The 27,808-nt window shown below is 27.4% G+C and overlaps 1 protein-coding gene across 1 annotated transcript in view; it reads left to right on the top strand.

Moving 5' to 3' along the window:
- The window catches only part of htt (huntingtin), a 144,988-nt gene that overhangs the window by 14,687 nt on the left and 102,493 nt on the right, over window positions 1-27,808 (top strand). The window contains exons 6-15 of the mRNA XM_016057666.4: window positions 5,649-5,790; window positions 6,781-6,959; window positions 7,588-7,774; window positions 8,928-9,014; window positions 12,287-12,445; window positions 16,757-16,878; window positions 17,660-17,894; window positions 23,864-24,019; window positions 24,756-24,952; window positions 26,787-26,974. Coding sequence (XP_015913152.2) covers window positions 5,649-5,790; window positions 6,781-6,959; window positions 7,588-7,774; window positions 8,928-9,014; window positions 12,287-12,445; window positions 16,757-16,878; window positions 17,660-17,894; window positions 23,864-24,019; window positions 24,756-24,952; window positions 26,787-26,974 — 1,652 coding nt within the window. The remainder of the gene's footprint in view (window positions 1-5,648; window positions 5,791-6,780; window positions 6,960-7,587; window positions 7,775-8,927; window positions 9,015-12,286; window positions 12,446-16,756; window positions 16,879-17,659; window positions 17,895-23,863; window positions 24,020-24,755; window positions 24,953-26,786; window positions 26,975-27,808) is intronic.

The following is a 27,808-nucleotide window of genomic DNA, read 5'->3' as shown; positions in this document are numbered from 1 at the left end:
ATTGATTCATAAGAAAAATATTTTTTTTTTAAAAAGTGAGTGAACGGCCCATCAAAATTTTTGTATCAGATGTTAGTTTGCACTTTCATCTATCTTTGAATAAAATATTTTTGAAATTGAAGGGGGCGAGTTGCCAGAAATAATCTCCTGAAGTTACTCAACTCCGCTGATCAAAAAACTGCAAAACAGACCCATTTACTAAATAAGTAAGATACTTATTCGCAAAAAAAGTGTTTATATGACAGATTACTTTATTCTGAACAAAATAAAAAAAAAATTATTGCTCTATGACAAATATAAGGTGAGTTACAATCATTAATAGCCTTTGATGTATGAATCAAAATGGCGGCAAATGAGCCATTTTGGCAAAAATATAAATTCTTATAACTTTTAAACCCATTAACCGATTTAAATATAATTGATATTTTTGAAATCAGCACAAAAAACTCTATAAGTGTACAAATTTTCATCAAAATCTGAGTCGGTGGGTGCCATGGCTGGATGAACTGACATGGAATGACCCCTCTGACACATTGTTGTAATGTAAATGTTCACCTCTTGCATCTTGCTATACCTAATTAAAAACTTCGATAATTATTTTTAAATGATTGATAAAGCTAAATATAGATCACTATATTGTATGTAAGAAAAATTTTTAAGTCCTACAATAATGAATTTCCAAATACTGTTGCCTATTATATTTTTAACTTCATGACATTTTTATACGAAATAAAAGCGGAGATCTGTTGTGAAGGAAAATTATTATCTCATTAGTGTTATCACTTAAATATATGTATTCTTTTATTTCTCTAAATCTCTGCCTTCTCATAGAATTTTGTATAAAAGTCGTTTTTTACTTATTTATTTATTTATTTTTTATTTTATCTTTTGAATTACTTTAGTAAAACTTTTCTTGGGGTAGTGTGCAATATCAGTTAAATAATAAAATTCATTATATGTATAGTTTGATGCATATATACTTAGTTACTTATCCTTATAAATTCAGTTTGATCAATAAAATTAATCTTTTTATTGTATTTGTTGAATATGCTTTTATGAATAACTTTTATTTAAATCTAAAAAATACATATCATAATTTTTTTAAATTATAGTTTAATTAATTTTAATTTTGAATTAAAATTTATTTTTGACATAATTAAATAAAGTAATTATTAATTTTAAAAATAGAATGAGAGACTCAATATTGAATATATTTAAAATTGTTCATAAATTGTTATTATATTGGCTAATATAATCAACGAAAAGTTTTGTCGAAAACTAGTTATTTTATCTTGATCACGTAAAATGTTCTTGCATTTTGTTAATTTTATGTGTTCTTCATATATATATTAGGATAAATAATAATTAATAAATGTCAAAGTCAATAGTTGACTTGACTATATAATTTGATTATATAATTATTTCTATATTATTGCAATTATTCTAAAAACAATTTATGGCATGAGTCTTCGTTATTAAGGCACTCTTCGCCATAATTGACAACTTTCGTTAACAGACAACTCTCATTAGTGAAACATTTTTCAGTCCCAAGAGTGTCCTCTTAACTGAGGTTTCACTGTGTATATATATATATATATATATATATATATATATATATTAGCTGCATTTCAAAATTATTGAAATTTTTTTTAATTGTTTTATTAGATAAACACTGAACCAAGTTACAAATTTTAATAAATTTAGTAGGGACCATTCGATAATTTACATTTGTATTTGAATTTATTAAAGTTCTCTTAGTATCGTTCTATTTTATTCTCTATGTTCCATATATTTTTCTACTTTGTTTTATATTCTGTATTGTATTTCTTCTATTGTATTGATATATTTTGCTTTGGCTACCTTAATACAATATTAGAAAGCGCTCTTTTTGCGTTCGGCTGACCACCTAACTGGAACATCTGCTCCTGCACCCCAGAGCCTAAGGTCAAGAAAACTGAGATCAAGGTCAAGGCACAGTAGGCTTTGGCCATCTTTGGGCTGTCGCGCCACTGAGTTTTACTCTTTTTTGCAGATATAATCATATGATCTAATGACAAGATTATATCACTTCCTTATTTTGTTTTCTGGCTTTTTTTAAATTTCTTCTTCAATTTTTAAAATTTATTTTTAAGTTTTTTTTTAAATTTTTTTTTTGGTAATAATTTTTCTTCTCTTTCGAATGATATTTTTTCCTTGTCTTCTTTGCATTTTTAACTTATTTTATGGGTTCTATGTACTTGTAGCTTATGCACAGTAAATAGAAGTTATTATTTTTTCTTAATTTTCTTCATTAATCTCTTTTCTTTTATTATATATGTATATATACAGTCGGACTTCTATTTAACGAACTTCCATTTTACAAATTTCTCTATTTTGCGAATTTTTTCGTGGAACCAAGAACATTGTGGAAATTTCCTCATAAAATAACTTCCAAATTGCGAAGTGAATTTTCTATTTAAAAATTTTTTTTTAAAAATCTACTTTCCCTATTTTGCAAAATATTTGTGAAAATTATGAACTTTTTAACGCATTTTATGGGGGAAATGACCTTGAATTGATTTTCGCATCCACTTTTAGAGAAAGCAGTAAAATTCTTTTCCCTTTTTGTTAGCATTTCATACAGGAAATGCAACGCCTCTAGAAAAGGGGGAAAAGGGTCAAATTCCGTTAGTAGGAAATGAGCAGGGAAAATAGAGGGAATCTTTGGAGGTTGATTATGACTTTAACAAAAAATCATCGATGACGTCAGAAATCTGTGAAAAATGGATTCATAAGTTGGATAAACTTATGAGTGCAGACCATCGCAAAATTGCTCTAATTTTCGACAATTGCCCTGCCCATTCGGAAGAAATCAACAAAAAACTGAAAAACATTATAGTTTTTACTTGCCTCCAAACACTAAATCGAAGTTACAACCAATGGATCAAGGTGTGATTCAAAACTTTAAATTGCAGTACTACAAAAGAATTGTAAGAAAAGTTATCACTGTGCTTGAAAATAAGCAATCTATGCCAATTATCAATTTGCAAGAAAGCATAACAGAAATTTCTAAAGCACAGAACTATGATGTTGCAGATCGTACCATTCGTAACAGTTTTGCTAAAGCTGGATTTTTTGTCAACGCTAAGAATTTGGAGAGTGCGGAGGATGAGGATGACATTTCTTTAGAGGAACTTAAATGTGAGTACAGCTAAGAGAGAACCACGAAATTAATGATGATGTACTGATTAATGATTTTCTTTCTATTGATTCTGAAACCACCGAAACATTAGCGGAATCAGATATTTTGGACGGTGTGAAAAATAAAAACAATAGAGCCATAAATTGTGAGGAAGATGAAGGAGATGAAGAAATCAGCAAACCTTCATGTGATGAAATGTTAAAATCATTTGAAACAATTCGACATGGATTGCAGTTTGAGGAGAATAAGGCTGAAGGAGTTTTTGGTGCATTAAAAAAATGTGAGACCTCTAATATGAGAAAAAAACACTTTTTCAATCGAAAAACTCAGACAAAATTAACGGACTTTATCTGTAGCAATTAAAATTAAGAACGCATGTGATAATGTATGCTTAAAATTAATTTTATAATAAATGCTGCAATAATTTTAATATATAAAAGTTTAGCTTTTTTATTCAGTGGAAAATATAAGTAGCATGATAGTGTAACACTGGTTAATGTTTTGTTCTGTTCTTACTTTCTTTGCAGATTTCTTTTATGGTTAAGATTTATAAAATAAATAATAGATAATAATTTACAAGATAAAGGTGTATCAATTGCAATTTTAATTATTTCTAGTGTTTATGAATTTAATGCCTGTTTTGTGTCATGTAAGTATTTCAAATGGCGATTTTCTATTTAATGAACTTTTTTTCGGGATCTAGCGACTTCGGTAAATAGAGGTCTGACTATATATATACAGTACAGAACCCGTTATCCGGAAATCAGAAAACTGGAAAACCAAAAAACTGGAACAAAATTCAATGAATTTTCCCGCCATTTAAAAAAAAAATTTTTTTTTTCCTCATAAGATTTTAGGATTTTTCTTTCTTTTTTGAAAGATGTTTACCTTACCATCATTTTGGAAATAATCATTAGTGTATTACTTCATCGTTTTTTCTTCTTTTTAAGATTATTTCCAAACATTTTTTTTAGTTGGGATTAACAATAAAAAAAGAACAAAAGCTTTTTGTAAAGATTCAGAAAACCGGAAAAATCAGTTATCCGGAATAGCGATGGTCCCGATCGTTCCGGATAATCGGTTCCCTACTGTATAACTAATTATATGGAATTCGAATATATCTGAAAACATTTATTTAAATACCATTTTTAATCAAATGGAAAGAATTTGTAATAATGTTTATTTATCGAAAAAATAAATCGACAAATTCTTCCAACATTTAATAAAAAAGTATGGATATCCAACTAATGTTATTAAATTCTATGTAAAATCGCTGAGCTAATTGTATATTATAATTGAAAATTTCTTTCTTAACTTAATTTATATTTTTATTCAAATCCAATTTGGGCAAATCCATGTCAAAAAATCTTCCAATAATTAATAAAGATATTAAAAGTTAATTATTTTTCTAAAATCAACAATATAAAAAAATTTCAATTAAAATTCATCCTTATTAATTATAAACTTTGTATTATCCAGTATAATATTATTACCTTGCGCACATCCAGATGCAGGCCTCTCCAATGTAACTAGTGAATCAAACACGCTTCTGTATTTTAGTAACAACACACCATTTCATCATCATCCAATCACGCTTCTATTTTCATATTTTTTAATCTGGTAAACTTGTTGCCAAAACATTTTAAAGCATTATTGAAAAATGCCAGTAAATGTAAGTGCATCTTTATTCTCTACTCGCTTTATATATTACATTTTGAATTTTATTCTGTATTTTCTTAATTTTTTTATTTTATATATTTTGCATTTTTTGTGTAATAAGTTCTATTTTCATTTCAGTTTTTTGGTACTCCTCACACTATTGTATTGATATAATTTAAGAATTTTATTTAATAAAAATTAAAAAGCCAGAAAACAAAATAATGAAAATATATAATCTTGTCATCAGCTGACATGATAATATCTGCAAAAAAAAAAAAAAAAAAATGCTTTCTAATATTGCTTTAATATAGCCAAAACAAAATATATCAATACAATAGTGTGAAGAACTCCAAAAAAAAAGAAAAGAAAATTTAAACAAAAATAGAGCAAATTAAGTACAAAATTATGTATATATATATATATATATATATATATATATATATATATATATATATATATATATATATATATATATATATATATTTATAAGAACTTTCAACAATAGATGGGAAAAAAATTTAATAGTGCTCAAAAATATTTTATTTTTTGTTGAAAAATTTTGGCTACACACCTTGCTATTGATTAAGCAAAGAATTCAAATCTTCTTAGATTGCTCGCTCAATTTTGTGTAATAAGCAACATTAATTTATTATGCAAAATGTATTATTGTTGTTTTCTTAAGTTTAAACATTTTGAAGCATGTTTTATTCTAAAAGAAAACAAATATGCTCATATAATAAGGTATGTTTAAGATATTTTTTTATTTTATTTGCGTTCAATTAATCTCTAAATTTATATTGTTTTATAGACTTTGTTAAAGGTATTTTTACCTAATCTGACCTCCAATTCTGCAATCATACGACGTGCCGCTGCAACTTCTTTAACGTGTGTGTGCCAATATTCTCGTCGACCTGCTTCATTTTTTTCATGGTTGCTTTTAGGATTATTTGGTAAGATTATTGCCAACTATTTTTGATTATTAAACTATGCAGGTCTATGTGATTTTTATTTAAATCAAAGAAATGTTATACAATTTTTTATATTCAGATTATTAAATTGTATTAAACTTAGTTATAAAATAAATAAATAGTTTGCTTATTTTTTTAGATAATCCATTATGTATTAAAGCCCTCAAACTATTAGTTATGAATTAAGAGCTATTTAAATTGCTTGAGTAGTTCCTAATTACCTTTTGTATTTTTTTACTTATTCATGTTTTCGCAAATTAAATACCAATATTTAATTGGAAAATAAAGATTATGCTTAGTGACTCTAATTTTTATACATCCAGATTTGTTTAAATCAAAGATTTTTTTTTTCAATTATAAACTTTTCATTGTCTTTGTTTTTCTCTTGAGTTTTATGATTTCACTTGTCAAAAATGTAGTTCAAATGGGTTTTTATGCAGCTTTTTAATCATGGTAATTTTTTGCTTTTTCATTGAGTTAATTGGTAATATTTTTCTTGATAACTTTACCTTTTTATCAAATCAATTATGTATCACAACCATTTAACCTTGGTGAAAAATAGTACAAGAGAGCAGATAATAAAACACTGGCCATAAAATGAATGCAGCCTTTCTTCCTATTTTTGTCTACCTATACGTTTATCTACTTAATACACTTTCTTATTTTCATGTCGCACGAAGCTTCTGCATCTGTTTTAATTGGTATTAAAAAAGAGCTAATAATGTTAAGAACTTAGTTATTTGTTATGTCCTTTTTTAGCTGAATGGTTTTAAAGTAATACAGATTATTTCAATTCAGAATGCTCTCCTGAAAATTACTAAAATCAGCCAATGGAAGAATTATGTTTTTTTCCCCAGTTCCTTTGCTACCCATGTTATGATCTTTGTTGGTTCATATTTATAGGCTGGAGGGTTTCAATATTACCCTATATCAGTACTTGTTTTAACTTAATGTAATTCATGTATTTTCTAGATATAATTCTTCCTGTTCAAGAGGAACACTCAGTCTATGTTATTCTTGGAGTTCTTGTTTGTATGAGATATATGCTGCCGCATTTAAATGAATCTATGCTTGCCCCAAGTTTCAGAAACAATGTCAGTAATTTGCAAAATGATGAAGATGTTGGTGTAACCAAAGAGATGCTTCTAAAGGTAATATATTTTTATCATTGTTTGTAGTACCAAAGCTACTTTTCAGTTATAAAAATTCTGAGATTATTTGTTAATGATAATTAAATCTAATAAAATATCTATCCAATAATAAAATATCAATCCAATAAAAATCTAAAACAAATGTTTAATAACAAGCTTCCTTAATTTGACTTCTTCCTCAGTATTTTCATGGCATTATTAGATATAATAAAATACAGTCTTAGGCACTGAGCTGTCATTTTAAAGAAATGTGATTCTAACCTCTATAGCTGTTTGAAGGTCACCTAGCTTTAAATCAATGAGTATTTACTTGTCTGGGAAGGTATGGCAACTAGTGGGCAATGTTAGCCACATGGTATTGGTCTCAACATTGTGATGCCTTTACCTTCACAATCATCTTGGCTGACTACTAGCTTTTGTGGGAGTATTTTACTTTAGAAAAAATGAAAATTGAAGAATATTGTTTTACCTACACATATTGTTAAGATTTATTTGAATTGTTTTAATAGTTTTATTTGTTTATCAGTAATTGTGTTTTAATATTGATATTCATTATCAATCATTAAATGCTATAATTATATATTTTTTAAATCCATTTTTCAAATCTTCTATATTTTGTGTATTTTAGGTTTACGAAATAAGTCTGCATTTTTGCCATCATTCAGATCATAATGTTGTTACTTCAACTTTAGAAACCTTGTATCAGCTATTAAAATGTGCTCCTAATCAGATGCAACAAGTACTGGTGTCTCCTTTTGGCATTACAAAGTCATGGATCTTTGAAACACCAAAATTAAACAGAATTATTAGTGAAAGTAAAATATTTTCATTTATTCATTCTAATTCCTGATATTTATTGTATATAAAATAAAAACACCCAGAAAACTTATTTTTAGGTTATGTCCAGTATATATATATATATATATATATATACACACACACACATGTAGTATATAAATACAAAAAGGACAAAAGAAAACCAATAAGTTTTATTTACTGCGTATAAGCTGCAAGTAAATAGAACTCATAAAATAAGTTCAAAAAACCAATTTGAACTTATATATATATGGTTTTATTTCTTAAAACCAAATATTAAAGTAAATGTCTCAAATTTTTATGTAAAAAAATATTGTTATTATAAATATTAAGTTTTTAAAATTAATTTCTGAACTAAGCCATGTGACATTAAACATATAGCCACATTTTCTAGTTTAAACTTGAGTTTTGAGTGCTAATTCTAGCAAAAATAAAAGTTGAAAAATGCATAAAACCAGTTAGAATTTTTTTTAAATAACTATTTCTAAAATATTTATAGAAAATATTTATGACTAAAAAATTTTCTTTGCTATGAAGTTTGTAAAATATACTAAGTTGCCCCCTGTTACATTTACATTTTAGGCACATTTAATTGAAATCTTAAGATTGGGCTGCCGTTTTTTGAAAGACAAAATTAGATTCCAAACCATTAATTCTGCAACCTTACATATGGTTAATTATAAAATGGCTATGTAATGAACTATTTTTAAAAAATTTTCAAAATTATTACATGGATGCATTTTCTGTGTCTTTTTAAGTTGATGTTAATAATAAGGTTTGACTGTAAATAGAGGTTTGTCTCTTTATTTTTTTCTTAAAACTCGCTAAACTAGGGCTAATTTAAAAAAAAATGTCATGCAATTTGAATTAATATTAAAAAGGCAATTTTTTCATGTTTTCCTTTATTTTAAAATTTTAAAAACTTTTTAATGAAAAGAACTCTACTAAGTATCAAAACAAAATCTTAAGTTAATTGCAAGGATTACTCTTTAAAAAAAAGCATTTATTTTAAAAGGCATTACTTTTGCATTTGAATTTTTCATCTATTTTCTGGACATAAATAATTAAAACAAATATTTCATTTTTTAATTTTAAAACATCCATTGTTTAATTTTTATTCCTAAAAATTTATGAGCATTACTTTTTTTTTAGGTCAAAACAGTATACTTCCCACTAATATCTCCTTAGATGAATCAGCTTTAGTTGATGAATTAGATGAATATATGCCAGAAAATAAAGGTTTGATATTTTCAATTTTTAAAAAATTTGTGATTATAATAATTCTGCTTTTTTCACAAGCCTGCAAGTAAGTCAAATTTAGTATAATATAGAAGATTATACTTATATATTACTTTATAACTTCACATAACATGCAAATAAAAATTTAATTTTTAAATATTGAGTAATGCATGTAAAAGAGTGATTACTTAAACAACATTTATACAGGTATATAGCATACACAATCTTATAATGATAAAACAGACTGTTAAATGGACAAGAAATTGTACTCTGAGTAATGCTACTCCCTATGCTGCAATTATACTAGCATCCTGTTTGGGCATACTGTTAGTAAGGTTTTGTTTCTCATTTATCTCAATTTTGTTATCAAGAATGTGGCTAGCTCAGCTGTAGATGTGAGATGTGGTTTCTTGGTCGATTAGTATCTTATTAACTTGTACACAAATGTTGGATGAAATCTAAGTTTGAACTTTGCGAAAGATAGGCAAAACACTTTACATTCATATCTTGATACCACTGCTTGACAGAAGTTGCAACATGGCATGAAGTGTTTTCATCCTGAAAATAACATTCATTAATATATCAAAGTAATCAGAAGGTAGGGAGGACTAATTGTTGACTTTCAATTTACCAGAAACATATTGTCAAACCAAGCAAGCACCCCAAAACAAGTGTACCACTGAACTTGACATTGCCAGTAGGAGTGATGTACTCAAGTAAAAGAAGTTTGCCTGCCATTCACTATATCCAAACACACTTATTCTAATGAAGGAGTATTAAATAATACTTATCATTCCGTTAAACCATTTTTATGTGATCCCCAGTCTAGTTATGATGTTGCAATTATCAAGCAAGTCTGACTCTTTTTGGTAAGTCTGATTTTTGGTTCTTATGTAATAAGTAACATATTCACTTCAACTTCCAACTTCCATGGTCCGAATGAGAAACTCTTACATCACACTTCCAACCATCGTAGTTAAGGGCACAAAGTTTAGGAAAAGATATATTTGCTGTTTTTAACTCTTCTCCATATTTAAGATTAAGATTTTTTTCTTTTTGGGAGAAATAGCAGATGGAACTTCCAGACCAAGTTTCTTAAAATGACATTCAGGAAAAGCTATGATATTGTAAGTGTAGGCAGATAACCGATGTGGATTTTGAACCATGTTGCAGAGTTTTGCTTTGCAATAACAGCAAACTGATTTGAACTATCCAAAACTAATTTGAAGGATTAAACTTTTTAGAAAACTAAAGAGTAAAATCAATGCCATGCACAGTGGGTCAGCATCCAAAGTTTTGTGGCCAAAATTAGTAGTTGGATAAAATTGTTTTCAAAATTCGGGGGGTTTTATGTGCAGGTAAATTGAACTCATAGTTGAAATTTTGAAATACACTAAAAATACCCCCCAAAAAAACAAAATGGCAGCTGAAATATGGTGATCAAAAAATATATATATATATAATATAGTACGTTTAAATAATTAAATATAGCAATGAAAATATAATAATTTTCGTAATTTTATATTAAAAATGTAAAGCAAATTATATTTCCGAAGTAATATTATAAAGTAACGCAAATTAATTACAAAATGATGCGAAAACATGAAAAAAAACATAATTTTTTTTTGTGTAAGAAACATCAAAGAAGACAACAAAAAAAGTTTAGCTATTTTTGGAACTAAGTTTCGAAAGTCATTCAAATATTGTAAAATGTCTAATGATAAGATATTAACTATAAGTTTGTCAAGTGTATTAACTTATCCAACAAATTGAAAAATTGTACTATAATTTCAGACTAATTTCTCTGATAAAAATGTAACAGTAAGGTGAAATTCCTATTTATATTTCTGAAATAAAAATTTAAAAGTTACATTAAAAATTTTTTTTTAAACATATTTTTCATTACGTTGTACTCTTGTTGGTCCAAAAAGTAAATTATTATGTTTGGAATGATTATGAATACTTAATTTGGGCTATATTAAAACTGCCTACACATATTTTAGTTGAAAATGTAATTTTTGACTTTTGGTAAAAGATCACAGTTTTCTGGTCCACAGTGCCATGCAGCTAATATATTTACACCTTAGGAAGCTCACGACTCATCTCCTAAACTAGCAGTGCTTTCACTTAATGAGCAGGGATTCAGCAGAGCTACAGCCTGAAAAAGATCCTTTTTATTTTGGTTGATATTATAGGCATTGGTCCAACAAGGATTCTCAAGGTAGCTTACTTCTTCCCACTAGATGGTTCTTTCTGACATGTTTACAAAACCACAACTACAAATCACTAAAAGTTAAAGTTTATAACTTGAAAACAAAAACAATTCCTTACAGTAATCATAAGCACTAGAGAATGATATGTAAAAACCGTGAACTGGTTGACTATAATATTAATGCGAAATTCTAATTAAGTTGGGAAAAATGTATTAGCATTGTATTTTATGTTGTGCTCATTTAATTACTGATGCAATATATCAGAACAATTACTGATACATTTCAAAATAAAACTTCAACATGAAAAAGGAATATTAAGTTCATTGAATTTAATGTTGTGCATTTTTTTTATTTTTGTTTAGCTGGAGCCATTTTAAGGATTCTGCTGCTAGTCTGGTAATAAAATCAGATCTATGCTGATTTCACATTATGAGTTGCTGGAATTCTTTCAAACCTTTCGCATTAACATTCTTCCCATTATTTTTTAAAAAGTTGAACATTAAAAGCCATAAAACTTTATAAGTTTTTAAATTAACCTAAAAAGATAAATATTTTCATTAAACATAAAATTTTAATATTGGAGATAGTAGGATGTTCTAAAAAACTAAACTCAGCGGCGCGACAGCCCTTGAGGGCCAAGGCCTACTGTGCCCATCTCAGTTTTCTTGACCTTGGGCTCTGGGGTGCAGAAACAGATGCTCCGGTCAGGTGGTCAGCCGAACGCGGAACCCCCAGTGTTTAGTTCCCAAGCATGCTTGGTACTCATTTATCAACCCACTGAAGGGATGAAAGGCTGAGTCAGCCTTGCCCGGTCCGAGGATCGAACCAGGGACCTGTGGCACGACAGCGCGAAGCGCTATCGCTCAGTAGGATGTTCTAAGGAATCAATATCTCAAGTTGTATAACATCCATTGTGTTGAAAAGCTTGCTATAAAGGAATTTGAAATTTATATGTTTGATTTAAAAATCTGATAAATTTTGTTACCATGTTGTTGAATATAAGTAAAATTTAATATTTCAAATCAATAATTTTGATTAAAATTCTCCCCTTTTTTTTAGCTGATAATCACCTTTCTTATGATCAAGATATGAATGATAACTACAGCCAGAGCATAGATTCATCTTTAAATTTTGATTCAGAATCTGAAAATTCATTTGCTGATTCCAATTCACTTTTTAGACATGGCAGAGAAAACTACTTTTTTGGGAGTGCTGAAGGTATCTATATATAAATATGAGAAAATAATTTGAGTTTCAAAGTATAATTATGCATAAAAATAAGACTTTGTGCTCAGTATAAGGTGATATTAACTACTTTTTATGCAACTAATTACTTTCAAATTTTAGTGTGCTCATTAAAATTTTAAAATTTAGATATTCAGAATTATAAATTCAATATTAGTATCATTTGCCTAATTTCTTTCATATCACAAAAAATTTAATGACTTTAACAATACTGATAAAAAAATGAATGATTTTTAAATTAATTTGGACTCTTTTTAAAAAGTTAACATTTTGTTAAAATGTAAAAATTTAGGCAATGTTATTTTATAGTGAGATAACTCCAAAAAACATAAAAACTTTCAAGAAGTTCTCAATTTTTAAGCATTTTTCATCTTTGGATTTTATTGCAAATGTATTGTTTGTAGCAAGCAGAATTTCATAATATTCTTTTCTTTTATGGCCTTATGAGGAAAAAGACATCAATGTTTTACAATGAGGCTTTTGTTTTATTTTGTTAAAATAAAAATGTATTATAACTCTAAAAACATATGATTTTTTGTAATAAAACTATTTCAAAACTTCCTTCCTAATAAGATGTTAAAATTTTTTATTTAGCATGATCTACTTAAATGTACTTGTTGAAGGAACTTGTATCTGATTTGTTTTCTAGAAACCAACCACTTTTTTCTATTTTTTTTCTAAATGTCTTTAACAAATTCTTATTGAAACTGCTTTTGTAACATGGTGTAAATATGAACATGTTACGCAACCCCATTACTAGAAAAAATGGAAATTTTATGAATTCCAAATTTAAAGAAATGGTATAAACAAGCTTTATTTACACAAAAAAGCATAATTAATGTACATCAAATGCTAACCTCAAAAATCTAGATTTGCAAAATGTAGACCATTTTAAGCCCTAAAATTTCTGATAAATATAGTGCTTAAATATAGAAAAATATACATTATTTAAATATAAAATATAGTTAATATATATCAAATATTTAGCAAGAGGTAGACTACTAAGAGGCTAAACAAATATACATGAATATATATATATATATAGATATATATATATATTTATATATATATACATATATATATATATATATATATATACAGTGTAACGTCCCATATCCGGACGTCCCTTTTCCGGAAGGGTCGATTTCCCGGACACTTTTTAACAATCAAAATAAACAAACATTTCTTCATCTTCCCCTCTCCTTTAAAAAAAAAAAAAAAAAAAAAAAACGAAGTCTTTTGACAGGTTTTTCCCCTTCTCATCTTCTAGAGATCTATGCATTGAACCCATAAATCAACAGAAAAAAGAACAGAAGATCTACTAAGACCATGAGGCTCCTCCTCTGGAATGCAGGAAAGGGGGGGGGGTTTCAAAAGAGCACAACTGAGTCCCCTCCCTCTCCCTTCTTTCCTATGCAGCTGGCTAGTAAAAGAGGCATTTCCTGGAACCATTTTGAATGTTAAAGTGGAGGGGGAATCCCCTTTAGTCACACAAGAAAAAATAAAGAGAACCCAATTAGCATGCCACGCCTTTATGCTTGATTGATAGCCAATGATGGGAGAGAAAATAAGAATTTGTCACTACCCCGCCCTCAACTTGAATGACAAGTAAGGAGGAAATGAATTTTTCTTCTCCACCTACCCACCTTATTGAATGACGGGAATTTCCCCTTCTTGCTTGAATCGTTCTAGTTCAAAATGGTGGAGAGAGCAATTAATATTTTCATAACTGGGAATTTTTTTCGTTTTCTATATTTATTTTTAGAATAGCAATAATTATTTTTTTTTTAATATTTTATTTATGATTGATTAGTAACATTCTAATACTAAAACATTATTGCCCGAAAAATAATGTTTATTTATTTTCCGCTTCTTAGATTCAGATCATTTTAAGCTTTGTTTACCTTGGAGGTCAATTATACGGAAAAATCAAATATACGGACTTCGGAAAGTCCCGCCGATTCCGGATACGGGACTTTCCACTGTATATATATATATATATATACACATATATATTTAAATACCATCCTGTCTGTTTATGATAACTACAACAAGAAGAGCCAGTAGAGAAGTGGTGGACAGAAACTTAAAATTGTACCTCCCACTCCTGTATAAAATGGCCTGTGTCATACTCACTTGTTTCCGTGGTTCTAAAGTTGAGTCTACTTTTAGCATCATGATCTCTATCATAATATTTGAAACTAACTGACTGAGTGTAGAATCTCTTGATGCAATACAGATTGTGATGTATGAGCTGATATTATGCAAGAAGTCTGCTGTCGATTTATTCAAAAGAAAGAAAAAAGCTGCAAAATTCCAGAAAGAGTTGCATGTAGAATATATAAAATTCAAGGCCTCAAAAAGTTCTTCCTCTAATACCTGTGCACAAAATGAATCTTCTTGATCTGCCAAGACTGATGCTCAAAAATCTATAAAGCATCAAATTAGTCATGTCAATAAAAGACCCTTGAAGAAACAAACTAATGATGTGACTGAGAAAGGCCACAAAGATCCTTTGACCTTTAACGAAATGTCTTTGAAAATGATGTAATATATCAATAAGTGCACAGTGTGGGATTATTGCTTTATTTTATTTAAATTATTAAAAAAAATATTTTAATCAAAATTTTTTTAAGAATAGATATAACATTTATTTATTTGTATTTAAATAAATAATTATTTCTTTACAATCTCATTGCCTATTTAATTCATAATATTGCATCTCTTTCCTTAAAGCCTATGAGCATAATAATAAAAAATCAGTTTTTAAAACAAAAATATTTCTCTTAATGTTATTCAAGCAAAAAAACAGCACTTATATGAAAAGCATTAAAGTGCTTATATGAAAATTATTTAATTCTGTATAAATGTCAACAAATTAAAATAAAATAAAGTAAATATTAACGGTTGTTTTGCCACAGTGTAATTGCTTAGAGTTGTCGCTAGATTTTGTGTGATCCTTTAAATATTCTCTTTCTGCAAAGCTAAAAAAAAATTGATTTCCTAGGATCCTGTTAGATTTTTAACTATGTTATGAAAAAAAGTTAGTAATACTGTACAGAACCCGTTATCCGGAAATCAGAAAACCGGAAAACCAAAAAACCGGAACGAAATTCGATGAATTTTCCCTCCATTTAAAAAAATTTTTTTTTTCCTCATAAGATTTTAGGGTTTTTCTTTCTTCTTTGAAAGATTTTTACCTTACCATCATTTTGGAAATGATCATTAGTGTATTACTTCATCGTTTTTCCTTCTTTTTAAGATTATTTCCAAAATTTTTTTTTAGTTGGGTTTAAAAAAACGGCTTTTTGTAGCGATTCAGAAAACCGGAAAATCAGTTATCCGGAATAGCGATGGTCCCGATCGATCCGGATAATCGGTTCCCTACTGTATATTTTTTTTAAAGATTTATTCCTAAGAATGAATAATTTTTTCTATTTTTTTTTCACTTTATTTTTATCAATGTTGGCTCAAAATTTTAATTAGAATTTAAGAATTTTTATGTTTAAGGGCCCCACATATATAATTTAAAAATACTTAAATATATTTTGTTTTTTTAATGAAATTTTTTTTTGGATTTCACTGAGTATTTTAGTAGTAAAAGCTCCTAAAACTGTTGAGAACATGAATGTTTTCAACTCGTATAAAATTTCTTCAGAACTTTAACATAATTGGAATAGAGTCTGAGGGAGAACCATGTTTCCACACCTTTACTACGACTTTAAATTCCTTATGTGTTACTAAGTTTTAAATGCTTCTTTAATCTCCAAATTTATAACAATGACTATTTTAGTAAATTTGATTGTGAAAGTAAACTTAATTTGATGTCTTTAAATTGTATATTTAAAATCTATTTTGGTTTAAATATATTGTTTTCTTAAACTACTTTTAAATTTTCTTTGAAATATCTTAATAAGTATTTAGTTTTAATCTATTAATTTTTAATTAAAGCCTAGAAATCATGCATACTTTGAAAATAATCTTGCAACCAATTATGATTAAGGATAATTTGTAATCTTGAACAATCTACCTTTTTTATTCTTTCATATAGTTAATTTTGTTAAGAAAAATGATTATTCCTATTTATGGAATTTAACCATTTATACAACAACATGTCTGGAAATATATCGTCTTGTTTATTATTTAATTTTCCATATGTTTTTAGACATGAATCACCTTATCCTTATGCTATGATAAATTTGTTTGCAATTAATATCCTGTTAGTTGATTTGAGTATGATACACAGTGAAGTATATGTGTGGCATTGACTATTTTTCTCCATAGCTAGACGTAATACTTTTAAAAATGGAGCAAGTGATGAAGATATGTTAGACACAGATGATGAATTTTGGGGTCTTAACACATCTACACCTTCTCCTGGACCTCTATTGAAAACTGAATTCAAAGTATTAAGCTTTTTTATTTTTTTTATTTTTACCACTTTTGTAACTTTTCATTATTACAGTTCCCATTTTATAATTTTATTCTTTATTATATTTTTGGTTCTTGGATATAATCACAGTAAATCACTTGTTGTTCTTTTATTTTATTGATTAATAAGTTCTTTTGTTTTTTGTTTTCTTCCAGCTTTGTTTCATATTTTGGGATAATTTATTTATTTTTTATTTGTCTGTTAATAAAAAGCATTATTCTTTAGTTATTTATTCTACTTGATTTAATTTTAAAAAAAAATGATTATTTTTAATTAAATATGGATTGTTTATATATTTGTTAGTTTCTTTTTTAGGATGAATGGATAATTGACGTTAAAAATATTTTTTTAAAATTAGTTTTGTTTTAAATTGATATCACTCAATTAAGTTTTGCAGTCTTATTGGTGCTTATCTTTCTCATAATTAATTTTTTAATCCATGCTAATATATTGGGTTTTAATTGTTTATTGTGCTTTTGTTTTCAAAAATGTTCTTACATTGATTGAATACGAGCCTTCGAAATTTAGCTTTCACTTGAGATTTTTTAAAAAACTTTTTTAAAAATAATAGCTTGGCTAAAGTGATTGATGTGCTATGTTATGACTATCACAGATATTTTACTCTCATGACAGAAAGCTAGAAATGATGATTTACAACCCACTTTTTCCCCTCATTTTTAGATATGTGTTCTCGCTGGAGTTTTTCTCATGATACTAAATCAATACCTTTTCTTATAATAATTCTTTATATTTAGGTTGGAAACATTGGTGCATTTACAGATTCTGATATAGCTCTCAAGTATTGTACAAGACTACTTTGCTCATCATTTTTGTTGAATGGGTCACCAAGTGGTACTGTGCCTGATCGTAATGTAAAAGTTAGCGTGAAATCATTAGCTTTTGGTTGCTTAAGCTATATATTCTCTTTATATCCAAATGGATTTTTTCTGCAACTATACATTGAAAAGTTTGATGGGTCACATTTAACAGGTATGAATAAATATGATTATGATTTAAGAACTTTAATAAAAGTATTCAATAGTGTGACATGTGTCCCAACTGCTGTATTTTTGTAGAAGCTGAAATTCATTATTCTGAAGTGATAGTTTGCTGTTATTAAAAATGTTTAGGTCATAAAATGTTAACATTGTGAAAATAAATGAGTAACAAATACTCCTACTCTTAAACTTAAAATGAAAACTTTGAACTCTAAACTATTTTTGAATTTCATCTTTAAGGCAAGGATGAATAGAAAACTTTAACAGTAAAAAAAAAAGTAATGGTTTAAAATATATTTTTGTTTGTTATGACTTGATAAAATGACATGTTAAATATCAATTAACTAGTTAGTTCAGGGATATAAAAAGTACAGTTTTGCACATCACTGCATGTTACGGGGAAAAAACATGCCGTAATAAAAAGGATCATAAAAACGAAAGTCTATTACAAAAACTCTTGTAGAAAAATATTTAAGCCAATAGGTAAAAATAGTGGGTAATATAAAAAAATGACAGATTAAATCTGGGAATAACAGAAAAAAAAAATTATTTTTAATTCTTAATTCCTACCTCGTTCCATCTGTTTCAATTCTTTAACACTAAAAATTTTGATTTTCCACATTACCATATTTTCTGGAAAAAGTACCATGCCCAAACAAAAATGATGATAAAAAATGAAATTCTTTCTGAAAAAGCCTTATATAAAACAAAGGGAAGAATAATTGTCATGATGGGAAATAAACAATTTGTGTAGTAGGAAAATAATCAATTTTTAGTTCTCGGCTCTTACTTTTTATTCTTTTTAATTCATATTTTAATTCTTTAATACCATTTCCCTCTCAGAAACTGATTATAACAAAAGTTTATATAAAGAACGAGAACTGAAATTATGAAGTGAAAAAAAAGAAGGAAAGCAAAACATTAGAGATTGAAAGAAAAATTGTCTGTCCTTGGTCCACCAACACAAAATTCTTTATTTCTGTTCTTTTTTTCAGAAAAATATCAACGGTTGCATAGAAATGTTATGAGTTTATTTTAAAGAAGCTTTGAATAAAAACAAATCAAGTCCTTAAAATTTCTTTTAAATGCCATAAAATACCTGCTTTCCTCTGCTATTCCCCTGTTCTGTAGGGGAATTTCTTATTCACTTGCAACCTGATCTTAACACAGCTGTGCAGTTTTTGTTTAGAGGTCAGAGAGGGAGTGATCTCTTTCAGTAATGATTGCTTGTTTAGATTTGACTGAAATTGAGACTTGCAAGATTACTCTGTGTTTCATGGTAGATTATCAAATGTTTCACTAGTTCAACTGTTTTAAAAACATTTTTACAAAAGATCAATGACAAAAAAAATTGGTGCAAATTATTTTTATCCCTTCCAAGACCATAATCACATATATGTGATCGCACAAGATTTTTTTCGGGACCCACTTTATCATATATGAAACTCGCCTTAACGACTCTTTCTTCCTAAGACCATGTGGACGTTATCTTAATGCAGTTTCATTTGTATACCTCGTTCATTCTCTCTCTATGCAATGTTAAATATTTTTTCCATCCTTTTTTAAGTACTTAAACATTTGGTCAGAATTTATGAAACTTTGAGTAAGATTTTAAAGAAGAAATTTTCCCCTCAGGGAATTTCTTACCTAACTGTCTACCTGTATAGAAATAATTGTATATATTTGTGTACTCAAGGGTGTGTGTAACAGGTGTTTTGTTTTCAATTTTAATTAAAACTACCTCTATTGTTTTTACATAAATAATATTAAATGTCTAACACTATCAAAATTTTTGCACTTTTAAATTCTTATTTTTATGAATTTCTATTAATTTGTTTAACTTTTAATTTCAACTCTTTTCATTTATATGTTGATTTACATCAGTCTCTTAGATGACAATATGAAGGAAAAAAGTTCGAATTATTTAGTTAATTTGTATCTTGTATTAAATTTGTTTTGATTAGCAGGGACTTCAATTACTAGGATTCTCTATAGTTTTTATGCAATTTTCCCTTTTACAGCAGACTTCTGAAATTATAACCCATTGTAAGGTTTTTTGTGTTTTAATGTTTTCATGGTTTTTTTCATCACTGTAACCTATGATAGAAATATTGCAGTGTTCCAGCATTTGAAAATAATGCTATTTATGGTGTTTTAAAGTTCTTCATTACTAGTAATCTAAAATAAATATTACAAAAAAAAAATGCTAACCTGCATTTTTAAAAGAACCTCCATCATTTAATAAACAGTATAAATGAACATAATTTACACAAGTGCAGTCCTGTTTTCTCCCATCTATTCTCCTCTTACATGCCTTTTTCTACCTTCAAAGCTATGGTTACTGTGTGTTTTTTCTCTTTTCTGGTGCTAAGTGTGAATGCATTCTTTCTTCTATGGAAGAGATAAGAATTCATAATGCATTATGTTTACTTTCTTTTTGTTAATTTCTATTATTTTTAAAACTGGATTGGGTTGATCTATTTTCAGTATTTTCCATGCATCTTTTTTAGAATATTTGACATTGTTAAATTGTAAATTTTTTTTTCTTAAAGGAGTTTATCTTCAAATAAGGAGATTATTTAAATAGCTTATAATCTGCTTTAGGATAACCAAAAATTGGAAAACTTTTTTCTGTTTTGTTGATTTATAAAATAAGCTTCTTAAAAAAGGAAAGAAATTAAGACATTTATCCTAGATTTCCTTACTAATTTTGAAAGAGTATAACTTTTTTTAACCACTATATGTTTTGCATTCTTCCTAATGGCCTTTTCTTATAGTTTTTAATATCATCTATGGTACTTAGGTCTGTATTCCTTTATATTTTTTTTTGAAAATTTCTTTATTATGTTAATTAAAACATGGATGAAAAAATATTTTATCTTTCTTTTTTTTTGTTGAATATATCAATTATGTAATGTTTTGGAAAGATGCTTAGAATGTTAACATAAAGATGTTTTGGAATGTTAAATTTGCCAAAATTGATTTTATTGTAAAACTTTTGAAAGAATTTGAAAACTACTGATCAAAGGTTGGAATCTTTGTAATTAGCTTATACAACGGTGTGCGGAAATTAAGGATAAAATTTAAAAAACTAGCATAACTACAAAACAGGCAGAGAAGAAGGTCATTTCGCAGACCAATCATAGTAAGGAAAAAAAGAATGTTTGCATATATGCACCATGACGTACCGGGGGCGTGTCATTAGGAAATAAAACTAGCCAGCGGTTGAAGTGCAGTATTTATGTGAATATAATTGTATGGTATACATCAATTTAAACAACATGAATTTGTTGCCACAGTGTGATATGGCCAACAGACAACGCAGAAGATGATGTCTGGATGAGTTTTCATAACACTACGACAGGTATGGGCAGCAATTTCTCAAGAGCTTTTTAGCAAACTGGTCCTCAGCCGGGGCAGACGATGTCAATCCTACATAGAGGTGATCATATCCTATACTAAAGACTAGAATTTCCTTGCCAATTCGTATCACAATGGCGATTTGGTCATTTGTACAATTGTGTTTTAAGCCTATATTTCGATAAAGTTCCATATTGTTCCTATGAATTACATTTTTTTGCGAGTTGTTTACTTTCCCTTATTCTTACATTTTGAGGGTTCTATGGTATGATTTTTATTGATTTTCAACACTGTTGTTCAAACTTACATCAGAAAAACCTCTTCATCCTTAATTTTTGCTCACCAGTGTGTTCTTGTTGAAAATATAAATTTTATAAATAAAATAAGTTAAAAGAACCAATTGAAGGACTTAAAGCCCCATTGGATTCTTACTTCAAAATTGGTTTGAAAAAATGAATAAATAATATATACAGTTACTTGGAGAAAAATCTGTTATTAAGCTGTTTATTGAAAATATCAATCAACATAATAAATTGTAAACATTAACGATTTCTGCTTAAATATTTTATGTAAATGTATTATGAGGCATCAGATTGCAAAAAAGAGGAAAAGAACTCGATTTAAAAAAAAAAAAAAAGAAAATGTGTTTGAAAAAGAGTTAAGGAGACTGTTTTATGTGTAGTAAATTAAATAATAAAACATATTTTTATTTATGCACTGCTTCATGGAATGAAAAATATCAAATTCAGCTCTAAATAATAACTATTTACCGGACATTTTTTAAACAAGTAACTAGAGGTCAATTAATTACCCTTTTGTTATAAGTTTGAACTGATGAATAATCAGGCAAAAATATAGCATTTGTAGAAAGAATATTCAAGCATGTTCCAATAATGGAATAGTTGTTCCATTAAGTTTTGAATAAGTTTGACTAATTACGTAATAAAAATAAAACTATTTATAAGAATATGAAATTTTTAGATAGCAAAGCAAAACTGACCATTGAAACTTCAGTGTAATTGGCACAATATGTAACTATACAAAACTAAATTAGTTATTTCCCCTTAAAATATTGGGACCATATTCCCTATGTTGTGACTTCCCCATCCTCATATTTTGAGGTTCGAAAATCCGAATCTGTCGAGAAAAAGCATGTTTATTCTGAGAAAGTATGTTTTTATGTTTGATTTCATAACCTTAAATTTTCTCCAATTAATTAACTATTAATTAGCTTATTAGCATATTTAAGGTGAGGCTCTTGAACCATTTAGATTGAGTCTTAATATGTGAAAATCCGATCGTTACAACAAAAGTTTTTCATGATGTTCATATTTTTTTGCAGACCATACATATATTATAATTCATGTTAGAAGTACATGAACTTCTTGTTGCATGAAGTCTTGTTGCTTCTTGTTGCTTCATGCTTCTTGTACATGCAGTCTTGTTGCTTCAGATTTCCCAATCACATCATAAATCTGTTTTCTTTGCTTTGAAGAAATTTCTCCTCTTTAAGGTTTCTGAAAATTCGTTTAATCTATGGCCCCACTAAAAAAAATTTTTTTTTTTAAACTTTTCGCTGCTCTGAGTTGAGGGAGTTTATTTTTCACAATCCATGATATGTATCTAAGACATTATATAAATATAATAATAATAAATAATATTTTAAATATAATAAAGTAGATAATGTAATTCTTATAATGCATTAATATTCTAACCCTTTTGTAACACAAAAAACAGAAATGTATCTGCCATGAGAATAAATTATTTTGTTTAGTTCATGAAAATTCATTCAAGACTGGGCATTTTAACTTAAAAAGCAATTTTATTACTACCTTGTGTTAATTATCTTCTAGAAAAGTTTGAAGGGCTGCTTGAATACTTTTGTAACCTATTCATTATTTACAAGAGAGTCCTATCTCAAGGTAACGCATGTCCCGATTCCTTTAAACTTTTTTTTAATCTTAGTGGTAACAGCAGAATTTATAACAGTCAAAAGTTGCAATGCTTCTCTGTTAAATTTGTGTTTGGTGATATGAAATCAGTAATTTCCTTTAAATTGTTATATCTTGTCATGGTTACATACTCTACTTTTTAAGTTGTGTATTTGTGATATTTTTTATCCATAATCCTTATTCAAATAAGAATAGAGTACACTTTATAAATTGAGTTATTCAGACGAAGAAAGGATGATAGGATAAAATGGTGTGTGGAGGAAGTTGGATCATTACTAATAATATATCATTAATTAATAATTTAGGTATTGCTCTTTCTAGTATCTTATTTTTTTTGTATTGTTGGGAAATCTATTTCAATTTAATCTCTGCATCTTGCACATCTGGAGTTCTTCCCCTACTTCACCTATACACATGTTTCTTTATCTTCCTTGTTTTGTTTGATCTTCCTCTATTGGTTAAGCCATTTTTTTCCTTGTTTGTCTAGTATTTTCTCCTGTCCTCTTGTGTTTCAGCATTGGGGGAGAAAACACATGACAAACAAGATTTTTGTTTGTTTTGTGTCTTCATTTTTGCTTTAATTTTAGGTTGATTAACTTTATTCATAGCCCACATTCATTTAAAAGATTTTAAATATTTATTCTTTTAGATTCTCAAAGAATTTGGGATGTGATTTTATATTCTTCTCATCCTGATCCACATATTAGAGGACAAGCAGCAATTTTAATTGGTCACCTCCTTGCTAGTGCATTAAGAAGGGCAGGAGGCTCGTGGAGTAAATGGGTAGCATCACTCACTGAATCAGGTACTTATATTTAGTTCCGTATTTCCTGTAGCAATTTAATTATTATACATCTAAACACACATTATGTTGTAATCTAATTATGATATATTCTATTATTTTACATTTTAATTATTATCTAACACATATTATGTAATAATTTATTAATTTGGTTTCCTTAATATAAATATTTCATATATGCATTACGAATTTGTGATAATTTTAACAAAAATGAAATTAAATTTTTCACAGCCAGATGTTTTTATAGCCACTAGGGAACTCAAAAAACATTATGCATGCTTTTTTTTAATTAAAAAAATTATAAATTATGAAATATTTTTTAAAAAAAAGGTTAATATTTTAAAAATTAAATAATCAACTTTTATGTTTTTGAACATTTGTATAAAACTCATTTTTTGTATTATTGTATATTTTGTACATTTATTTTAACTTAATTTCATTATTAACTCAAATTTAATGATTTTTAACTTAATTTATATTCTCCTCAAAACAATGAAAAAGCGTTCATTTTTAAGAGAATTGTATGAAATACAAGCACATTTAAAGAAAATTTACAACTTCCACCTATGTGTGCTCTTAAAATTCATTAAATAAATAATAATTAAGAATATCATAGTAGAAATTTATGCCCTATTTCAACTATAATTTATAAAAAATATTATGGTGCTATAATAATGAGGTAGATTATGTGCATGTTTGATGTTTCTAATTTTTTGCACTGTTAATAATATTTTTATAGATGCCCCTGCATTGCAATTTCTTTTGTCTAAACTGCTATGTGTTGTGAAAGATGATTCTTCGTTGGCATCCCGACTTGGCTTGCTTGGATTAAAACAGTGCTCGAGTTTTCTCTTAAACTCAATGGACGCAATTGAATCATTTCATTTTCTGGATATCTTATTGTCTGTAAAAAATAATGCATATTGGCTCACCAAAGTAAGCAGTAATTTGAAATATAGTTCAATAAAATGCTTACTGTTTTCTAATTTTTGAATTTAACATTCACTTTTATTTCCTGTTTTACTATATCTGCCTTTTTTGCAGATTTTCATAAATAAGCATTGAGCTGGTTTTATTCCTTATAATATTTGTAAATATTAAATTTGAACTGCTGTAGAACCTCAATTTAACGATGCACATCAGACTGGAGAAAAAAAATATCTCACTATATTATATCTTGTTAATTACCTAAATTCAATCTGAAACTAAATTAAATTTATTTGTAATGGAGTAAAACTCATATTACTTTAATGAAACAAAAATCTGATCTTTTTATTTGTTTATTTTTTTTATCTTAAAGTACACAGTGAATTTTTCAACAATTATAAGGCATCTGTTTCTCTCTCTTGTTCTACCTTTCATTGGAAGAAAATTTTCAGTCTGAAAAATAATTTCTTCTTCAATGTGTTGGAGAAAATGGTGGATTTGAAGATTTGCCATTTTCTTCATCACTGTTAGATTCCATAATTTCATCTTTCGAAAATGCCTTTGATTCATTTGCCCTTGCTTTTAAATTTTCTTTGTTTAATAAATTTAATCATTGCTAATCCCTTTTTAAATATATAAATTAATTTACTAATTTTAATTCGATTTTATAAAGAGCGAATGCAAATATTTCTATTCTCAATAAATGTAAAGAGTAAATTTTTATTTCAATGCAAGTGTATAACTAATTATTATTCAATATTGCGACAACTGAACTGTGCAACAAAATGTTGGTTAAATAACCACTTAATTTGTCGTTTGATTAGGTAGTTCATTGGAGGGTTATCTCCCATGCCTTCTATTTATTCATATTATGCAAAATTTCTGATTTTACTTGATGTCACTTGGATAATAAGATACTTTTTTTTTCACCTTGAGGACTGCAACAAAATAAAAATATTATTTTAATTCTGATTTCTCCATGTACTTCAGTTAGTCAATCTACACCAGCTGTCACACATTTTTAATTATTGTTACCTTCCACATCATCCTAAAAACAGACTAATTTCAAAGTATTTTAAGAAGTACAGCACAAAAGTTGTCAACTACTATCATTAAGTAGAAGCATGCAAAATCTTATAACTCAGAATTAATATCTTTTGCTGCCTGAACGGGCCAAAATTCATTAAAATTGAGCTAAAAATATTTAAAATATTTTTTAAAAAAATCAAAAATTTTGTTAATTGTTTTGCAGTAGCTCTTTAAAGTTACCTTTTGTTATCAATAATAAATGTGCAAAATTTTAAAATTATGTGTTAATGTTGGTCTAATCCATGTTACTGACACAGTAGATGATACTAACTTATAATTCTAAGATTGCTATTGTTATTGCTAAAAAACGGCAAGCACTACCACATGCAGATCAATGAAATCTTCTTAAATATTAAGAATTTTATTAAATCTTGTTTTCATAATTTTTGGTTCATTTAGACAGCAGAAAATTTCAATTCATAGTTTTAAATTTTGCATACTTCTCAATGATGGTGGTTGACAACTTTTCCACATTACTGTTAAAAGATGTATGATATATCAACTTTTTCAGCTTATCCTATTGAATAAATTTGATAAATTATTAAATTCATATGACTTTGTGATTTTGATAGTCCGTGAGCTTAAATGAAACACATTGTTATTGTGAGAAAAATATAAGTAGTTAGTATTTTTTATAGTTTTCAGAATATTTTAGAAATGAATAATCTGTTGCTTCCTTTATAACTATATTTTTGAATTCATTTTAGTATAATTAAAATATAACTGAATAATTTTTTTGAAAAAACTTTTATAGGTAGAATTAGCTGAACTGATTTCCTCTTTACCATTTAAAGCAGTGCATTATTTAGAATTCAAACATTCTAAGTGTTCTTTCTCAAATGACACGTATTACCAAGACAAGATGCTCAAGGAAATTTTGATTTCTTTACTTGGAGATGAAGATGCCCGTGTACGGTTGGCATCAGCTAAGGCTTTTCTAAAGTATGTTTTTTACTTTTTTATTCGAAATAAATATAAATAAGCATTGGATATAAAAACTTTACAAAACTATACTTAAGAGCCTTGAAAAATGCTTTAACTTTAATGAATTGATTGAAGTAAAAAGTAGTTTAGAAAGTGTGCAAAAGTGTGTTAAATTTTGTATTTCGACATATTTGAATTTTTGGTCCTCAAAAGAAGGTAACTGTAATTTGGAAAGTATTATCATAGAATTTTGGCTTTAGAAAAGTCAAAAGTTTTGCCCCCTTAATGTTAATTTCAATTTTTGTTAATTCCAGTTTTTCCAAGGGACTACAGACTTATTTTTCCAATTTTGGTACATCTTCTATTTCTTCTGTTAAATTATTTCCTACTTTTCCTTATCTTTTAAAACCATCTTCATGATTGATTTTTTTTCTGTCACTTTCTTAAGGAGAGATTTTTTCAAATTACAAAGCTGGAAAAATGCTCATTTTTCCCACAAGCCTGTTTTTTTTTTTAAGTTTCAAATGATTTTGTACAATTGTAGCTCTTTTCCTACCAAAAATTTATTTTTCGATTGCATCATATTGCAGTCAATCATCAGATAAGGATGAGTCACATTTAAACATTCAGATTTAAAAAAAAGTCTATTTGGATATAAAAAAAGTAATTCATCTATTTAGAATTATAAAAAAAAAAAAATTGGTCTCTAATTAACTCCGAGAATTATTCATTTCCAATCTATATTTGCAACATTCATGTGCCACAGAACTTTTTTGTATCAAAATTTTAATCTCTCCACTTTCCGTTACTTAATTATAATTTAAAACTAAGGTGAAATTACTGTCAATTATA

This window comes from Parasteatoda tepidariorum, chromosome 12, assembly GCF_982258835.1.
Source record: "Parasteatoda tepidariorum strain Cologne lab strain chromosome 12, Ptep-v5.0, whole genome shotgun sequence".
NCBI lineage: Eukaryota > Metazoa > Arthropoda > Arachnida > Araneae > Theridiidae > Parasteatoda > Parasteatoda tepidariorum.
The sequence above is the reverse complement of the archived record's forward strand: the minus strand, read 5'-3'. Positions and strand labels throughout refer to the sequence as shown.